Source organism: Mytilus trossulus, chromosome 11 (assembly GCF_036588685.1).
Source record: "Mytilus trossulus isolate FHL-02 chromosome 11, PNRI_Mtr1.1.1.hap1, whole genome shotgun sequence".
Taxonomy (NCBI): domain Eukaryota; kingdom Metazoa; phylum Mollusca; class Bivalvia; order Mytilida; family Mytilidae; genus Mytilus; species Mytilus trossulus.
This window is the reverse complement of record NC_086383.1, coordinates 35,861,961-35,869,855: the sequence shown is the minus strand read 5'-3', so window position 1 is coordinate 35,869,855 and position 7,895 is coordinate 35,861,961. Positions and strand designations below refer to the sequence as shown.

The 7,895-nt window shown below is 31.7% G+C and overlaps 1 protein-coding gene across 1 annotated transcript; it reads left to right on the top strand.

The window, feature by feature from the left end:
- Nucleotides 1-1,206: 1,206 nt before the first annotated feature.
- LOC134690002 (histamine H2 receptor-like) lies at nt 1,207-5,753 on the top strand. Its single transcript, XM_063549973.1, has 2 exons — nt 1,207-1,610; nt 5,624-5,753. Exons 1-2 carry the CDS (start codon nt 1,207-1,209, stop codon nt 5,751-5,753), a joined length of 534 nt encoding a protein of 177 aa, XP_063406043.1.
- The last annotated feature ends 2,142 nt before the right edge of the window (nt 5,754-7,895 follow it).

Genomic DNA, 7,895 nt, shown 5'->3' with positions numbered 1-7,895 from the left:
CCGGCAACCACACGTTGATTAAATTTTTTTTTACAATGGGTTTGGAAAGGGATACATTTTCCATAGAATTAGAAAAATAGTATAACAAACCTCCTTTTAGAAAATGTTTTATTTGATTGTGTTTTCTGGTTGAAATGTATGTTCTTTCAATTGCATGAGGTATACGGTTTGTGTCGTTCGTAACAAAGTATAAATCCCTACCCGACTGAAGCAACAAGACTCATCGCCGCTTTCACAGCTAGATTTATATTGTTTAATGCTTTTGTTTTTGTGCTCAAATTTTGATGTCAATTCTTTGCCTTTTTGTCATTTTTGCAATAGCTATTCTGTCTGGATCATAACGAGAACAAAAATATATTGATAACAATTTTATTCCCGAGATTTTATTAAAATAATTATAAAAACACCTAGGCAATCATAGTAGACTTAAAATCCCTATTAATTAATATGGATATATAACATATTTTTAAAACCTTTTATAAAAACAATTATACTGAAAACTAAGTAATGTGTTAAGTGGTGAAATACTATCACAATCGTTCTACAAGAATAGATGAAGCAGGAAGAAGAATAACATTTTAAAACACAGGCATTTTCAATTAAAAATCTATACAATGTTGTTAATTTCCGGTTAAACAATATGAAGACATTTTATTGAATTTGTGAACATACCATTTCGCATTAAAAAGAAATAAGAATATAATGCCTTCAGGAACCTCTATTGAAATACTTTGCTTACGTAAATGCTTCAAAGTGACAGGATATTTTTAAAAGGGATTAATTGGATGTGACATTTGAATTAACGAAATGCATCCTGTTGAACTTTCCTTCACCATCATGGATCGGAATTTAAGACCATATAAAATGTAATTTTGCAACGTAGATGAGGAATCCTTGTCTGGAACGCCTTAAACTATGGTTCGTCATTACAAAAAACAACAGTCAATCTTAAACTTAACACCGTCTTTTATATCCGTATTCTTATCAGAATGAAGCGTGATTTCTTCAATACTCCGAACATATTTGGAAAACATTAAATAGATACGAGTGAAACATTAAACAGGTATTCCGAAACTCATATTTTAATCTTCAAATCTCAATGTTTTAATTACTGGAATAGCTGTACAGTTATCACACAAAAAGAAATATTGCAGACTTAAAAATCGAATGAAACAAAAGTCAAAGGAAATAGAATAGATAACAAACATGGTTTACAGTACGATTCCCTACATGCATGTTGCATATGTCGTACTTGGGTTATCGTCTTGTTCAACGAACGGACTGCTTGTTTGGATTATATTTCGTAAACGACGTCTTCGCACGAAAAGTAATATTATCATTGCCAGTCTATCAATTAGCGATTTCTTATTAGGAGCGACAATAGCACCTGTAGAAGTAGCCCATACTCTACAGACAAACTTTACTATTGTTGGTTATGGATGCTTAGCACATCAGGTCATGATGATATATATACCACTTGTGTCCATACTTCATTTGCTGGTAGTTGCATTGGAACGATTTGTGAAAATTGTGTATCCGCTTCGTTATGTTATTATTATAACAAGTAATAAAGTAGCCGGATTGATTGTCCTTGCTTGGACTGTTCCACTGTGTGTGTCTGTAGTACCCTTTACAACTTCGGACGTATTTTCCACCGTAAACGCCTCCGACCAATCATGCTCTACGCTTGATCTACTTTCCTGTCCTTACATTGCATTTGTGTTCACAGTTATTGGCGTTACCTGTATAATAATGACTTTCTTGTATGGAACTATATTGAAAATAGCCTGTCGTAATGCAAAAGAAATTCGATGTAGGAACTTTCGAATCTGTAAACAGAAAAACACTAACAACATACGAGAGTTACGAATTGTCGGTGTATTGATATTAACTGTCGGTTATTTCTTAGTATCATGGACACCTTTTACTATTGCTGTTATTGAACAATGCATATCTTCCGGATATCCAATATACTGGTATCCTGTCGTGTTTTTTGCTTATTTCAATTCTACAGTAAATCCGATGATATACGGAATAGGAAACAGGGATCTCAGAATGTCATTGATAGAGTTATGTTTTGGTAGGAAGCATAATGCACAAATCACTAGTTATGTTACAAAAATAACAACAATTGAACAATACGAGGATTCCGTTGGGCATACAGCTTTTTAATTTTGTTATGATTAAGAACATATTGCAGGTATGTGAATTACTTGATGAAAATAACGTTAGAAGTGTATTTTTATATAACCTCGAACTAGTTTAAACATATTTAATTTACTCAAAGTAAAATGGATTGGACACAAGTAAGCCATACTTATGAAGTCCGCTCCGAATAACAATAAATTACAACATAATATTAATATGAGCATGCAATAATTCAAAATATACAATACTTTACGAGTCTTTCAATTGAAAAAAATGAAACAGAAATAACATAAAAAATGAAGATGATGATGACATGGATGTACCGCAAATACACTTTTTCTACACAACAAAAAATCTCTAAGACCTTTTAAATATATTCACTTTTTGTCATGAACTAATACACTAGGGACCAAGATGCTTGGATTTTTAATTTTTAGAGAACAAAAAACTATACATGATTTTTCTTTCAAAAATGAATTACAAGAAAGTGAAAGTGAATAAATAAAAACACAATTTAAAGACATTAAGTGTTGTATGTAAGTGTACTTTAGATCTTGTGAAATTTGTTTTCATAGTCATGGTGGATCGACAATTTATATTTAAATATTATTTTACATGTTGTATTCACTTAAAAAGATTTTTCCACTTTATATGAAGCTATGATAAAATAATTAAAAAGACGAAAAAATAACTACTGGATTAATACTGAAACAGTAACGAAAAAAAATATAGAAGTAATCCAAATTACTATCCTTGAATAGTGGATCTTTACTTTGGACAGGAGGATAATAATGTGACTGTTTTATGATAACTCAACCCTATCTTTTTCCGAGAAAGTTGTCTGATAACACAGCTTGTAACATTACACTTATCAGTGCAGGAATGGAAATGACTTAACAGTTGTATGTTGTATATCGTAAATATTGCTGTTTCACAAACCACACCTCTTTTGGGAATATATAATATGTATTGATATTTTGTTTTGTTTACCTACGTGTGGTTCCCATATATGATCTATATATTTCATCTCGTAGAGATGTTACAAGTAGAAGTACCTCTTGCATAGCGGCAAAATTGAATTTTGAGGAAGATCTAAAGTGAAAAGAGGTGTAGTACATAATTTTACAATAAGTCTAAACTCTTAGAAGGTCTTATGTTAAAATATGCCGCACAACCCTACACATTTGTATTTTGACTTTTGAAAGGATATATATGCATATGCGTTACCTTTTTGGATATATTTTTTACGATTTATTTTGGTAAAAGTGTTATTACACTGAGAAAGACATTAATACGTTTTAATACTTTAATAACTATTAGCACATGTTGCACAACTGACCATTAAAAGGAAGAGAACTCACTCCTATAGGAAGTGAGAAATTGTAGAAATATGTATAGAGTTATCTCTCTTGATATAGTAAAAGTAACATTAGATTAACACAAATTCGTACAGTTTTAGCCGTAAAAGGTGTTCCTATTGGAAACTGCATTGTCCGTATAAACTGAAGTGCAACCTGTAACTTTTAATGTGAACAATATCCTTTTTTTATGTTTTACTTATTTGTCAAATTTTACAAATATAAAAAAAAAAGAAGATGTTGTTTGATTGCCAATGAGTCAAAATGACACAGATATTAACAATTATAGGTCACCGTACGACATTCAACAATACGCAAAGCCCATACCGCAAAGTCAGCTATTCAAAGACCCCTTAATGACAATGTAAAACAATTCAAACGAGAAAACTAAAGGCCTCATTTAAGTACAAAAAAATGAGCGAAAAACAAATATGTAACAAACGACAACCAATGAATTACAGGCTCCTGACTTGGGACAGGCACATACATAATATAGCGGGGTTTAACATGTTAGCAGAATCCCAACCCTCCCCTAATCTGGGAAAGTGGTATAACGGTACACATAAGAACGAACTATAAAAATCAGTTGAAAAAGGTTTAACTCATCAGATGGACAAAAATACAAGTGGATTTACTAATTTGTCAAATTTTATAAAAACTGTTTTTGCAGTTGTACCATGTTTTGCACTATTAAATACTGAAAATATACATAAACATGATGTGTGTCTTCTATTTCAAATTTGTGTACTAATTGAGTATCTTATAGTTCTATGCTTTAAGATGTAATCATAATTATGGTAAAAAATGTTTTGTATATAATTATAAACAGCGCATTTCTATGAATTTTCAAAAACAATTCTTAAAGTACTTTAATATTCGATGAAAGTTATTCTAGACACAAACTGTAGTGCTGTTAAACTAAAATCGGTAGCGTGCATGCATAACTACGGTAGTGTCGAATAGTCTTCACCTCAAGAAACTCGCAAAGTCGGAACAGTCATACATTAACGTTAGTGTCATTGATTTTTTTTTAAAAGGAATCTTACGAAATATTTCAAATTCAAGACCAGTACCAACAAAGATTACATGAAATTAAATGCAGCTATATTCCATATTTTAAAAGTATAAACATTTATCAATATATATAATGATTCTAAAGAACAAAGTTATTGAACAACTAATCGAAAAGTAATCAGAAAATTCGAAAATTTAAATTATGTGTCTAATTGGTGCATTTTTGAATTAGACCGTCGGTTTTCCTGTTTGAATTATTTTATACTAGTCACGGGGCCCTTTATTAGCTTGTTGTTTGGTATCGTTGACCGTTATTTGATCTATAACTGTTTACTTTTTACACATTGTGAGTTGGAGTGAGAGTTGTCTCATTGGCACTCATACCAAATCTTCCTATTTATGTTAATATTGTATATAACATTGATTCGAAGGGAATGTTTTTCAGACTGGTTGGTAATGTTTAATGTCTTATGATATAATAATATAATGAATGTAAAGTATTTGCATATCTTGGTTTAGTCCTTTAAAAATAAAAATAAAGTAATCAACCAACTTGGTAGTACGTGTCTGTTCTTTGTCTGCTCAAATCATACCGTAAAACTGCCATAAAACCACAGAACAATCATGCGCATGGTTTATAAGCTCAAAGTGAAGAAGTGTATACATACGACAAATAAAAAAAATGTAATCAATAATAGCACCCCAACACACAAGATTTGCTACAGATAGTTTTACCTTTGCATTTACAAACAAGGTCTTGTAAAAAAAGTACTAGAATAATGGAGGAATTACTCATTTTCCATCCATATTCAAAAACTGAACTAAGTGGTGGTAATTATAGCATTTATCTAAACGCAACAAATGTGTTCTTTGATTGATACCTCTGCAGGGGGTAGACTCACTAAGAAAGCTTCGCTAAATAGCACGGACATTTATCTTGAGTTTATTGAGACCACTATGTACTGATTGGGCATTGGTTTCGGTGTCACATATATCACAGATGAATTATTTCACCACTACAACATATGTTCAATATAAGGACTTTGTTACATAAGTGTGTTTTGTTCTTACGCCTATAAACTGTCATTTTGCTGTCTATTTAGGCATCGCTGGTTCAATAAGTTTGCATGCGTCGTAAACAGATATATACAATATGCTAAGAGCTTCTTTGACAATCGTATACATCATGTGTTAGTTGAGAGTACATCATTATACGAAACTGAGTTAGTTTGATGGGTGCCACAGGGTACTACCAAAGGACACATGCTCTTTGACTTTGTTATAAACTAACTCCCTTAATCTGTCAATGCCAGGGTCACATTTTTGATGCTTGCCTGATCTATCAACCTTTTAGATCTATCAGCGACTCCATCAAAATGAAACTAGACAAATGGGAATAAGATTGGCAGTTGGCATTTCACCCACAGACATGAACCGCCATACAAATCCACACGAAACGCAACTTATCAATATTGACTACCGTATTCATCGTCCTACCTTTTAAAGACTCCCAGGTTTGAAGAACCTTTGGTTTGATCTGTCGTACCGAGCACACATCAACAAGACGACAGCGAAAGGCACCGAATCAGTATGATTCTTCCGCATGAAACTCAGGAATTGTCATAAGGAGGTAAAAAGCCAGGCTTACACAACATTCACAAGGCCTGTCTGCGTGTTCATTGTAATAATTTTCCATATGAAAAGAATTGTTATCTACTAACTAGAGATGTAGGAACAAATAGTAAAGAGGTAGGAATACAAATTTCGGACGGAGATAAATCAAATTATTTTAAAACTTGAGAGGATTGTGAACTGTTTTTCACATTGGTTCTGCATAAAAAATAAAATGAGAAAGTCACACTTTAAAAAAAAATCTGAAACATAGAAAAACTATACGATAGTGCTAAAATTGTATAAGTTATTTATTAATAATAGTACTAGTATAATGTTTATTCTATCATCATGTAGATGTTCAGCCGAAAGGTATGCCGGTCCATCAAACTCTTAAACTAAGCTACTTTCTTTAATCTACCACTCTACTTTGATGTTTATAAGTCAGATGTATCGAGTACTGTCTTTCATTGTAATGTTAACTATTACAAAGATGAGGCCCCTCATGGGGGGTCCTAGTAATCACATAATCACCATTGTTTTGCCAATATAATCACATAAACATTAAATATTTGCTTATCTTTAGTAATCAAATAATCATAAACTAAAAATACAGTCCTAGGTAATCAAATAATCATGAAATATTTGGCTTAATAATCAAATAATCATTAAAAAAACGGCCAAGTAATCACATAATCAAAAACCCCATGAAGGCCCTCAAAGATTAACTTGACAGAAGGATACATTATACACGTTATATTGGATGAAAATACAGAAAGGGGTAACTTTAATGGAACAGCATACCTTCAGACTCAAGATGATACATAAAAAGTTTGTACCTGCCGCAGTGGTAGTTTTTCTTTAGACTGAATTTCTGAAAACATAAAACATTAAACGAGAGTGAGTAGTTTACCAATCTATTACCATTGCACTAAACATACTTACATAAATCAGGGAGTTTTCTCGTTTGAATTGTATGACATTTGTCATTCCGGGACCTTATGTGAGCTTTGCCCATTGTTGGAGGCCGTACAGCTACCCACATTTTGTTAATTCCTGTGTCATTTTGTCAACTGTTTAGCGTTGTCTCATTGGCCTCCATACAACATATTCTCATAACAAGATTATATTTTAACCATGTGAATATAAGAATAAGTCGGAATGTACTTTTTAGAACACATAACACATTTTGTTTTTGATTTGTTTTGGTTACATACAGATAAATTATGCACATTGTTTTGCAGTACAGTGATATTAGTTTTGATTTCCTTATATATATATATATATATATATATATATATATCAGTCTAAAGATTTGCACAACGGTACTGATATAAGGTGTTATAAAACGAAAATGTTGTTATAAAATCGTGTTGACAAATATTTCGGCTCAACAAATGGCCTTCTTCTTGTGTCACAAGTTTTAACAATAACATCAGTATATTGGAATGACTATTAATAAAATAATTGTTTACATGACAAAATATATTGCTGTGAATTATACAGTGGATAAGTCTAGTGTGATAATTCGACGAAAACATCTGTACATTGCGTGATTTCTTATAACAGGTAGCTGCTAGGAAATGTGCCGCAAAAAAAATGGATGCAGGGTGTGTAGAAGTTGCCGTTGTAAATACAAAATATTATCTATGTGCAAAATCGTATCATTGAATTGTTTTAATAAATGGCTATTATTTATTTTGAATTTATTGAACCATAAAATTAATTTTTGACTCTTCACAATGAATAATCCACGAAGTCAAA

Coding starts and splice junctions, on each gene's coding strand:
- LOC134690002 (XM_063549973.1), top strand. CDS start 1,207: ATGGTTTACAGTACGATTCCCTACATGCATGTTGCATATGTCGTACTT. Junction 1,611..5,623: donor CTTGCTTGGACTGTTCCACT/GTGTGTGTCTGT, acceptor CTGTCTATTTAG/GCATCGCTGGTTCAATAAGT.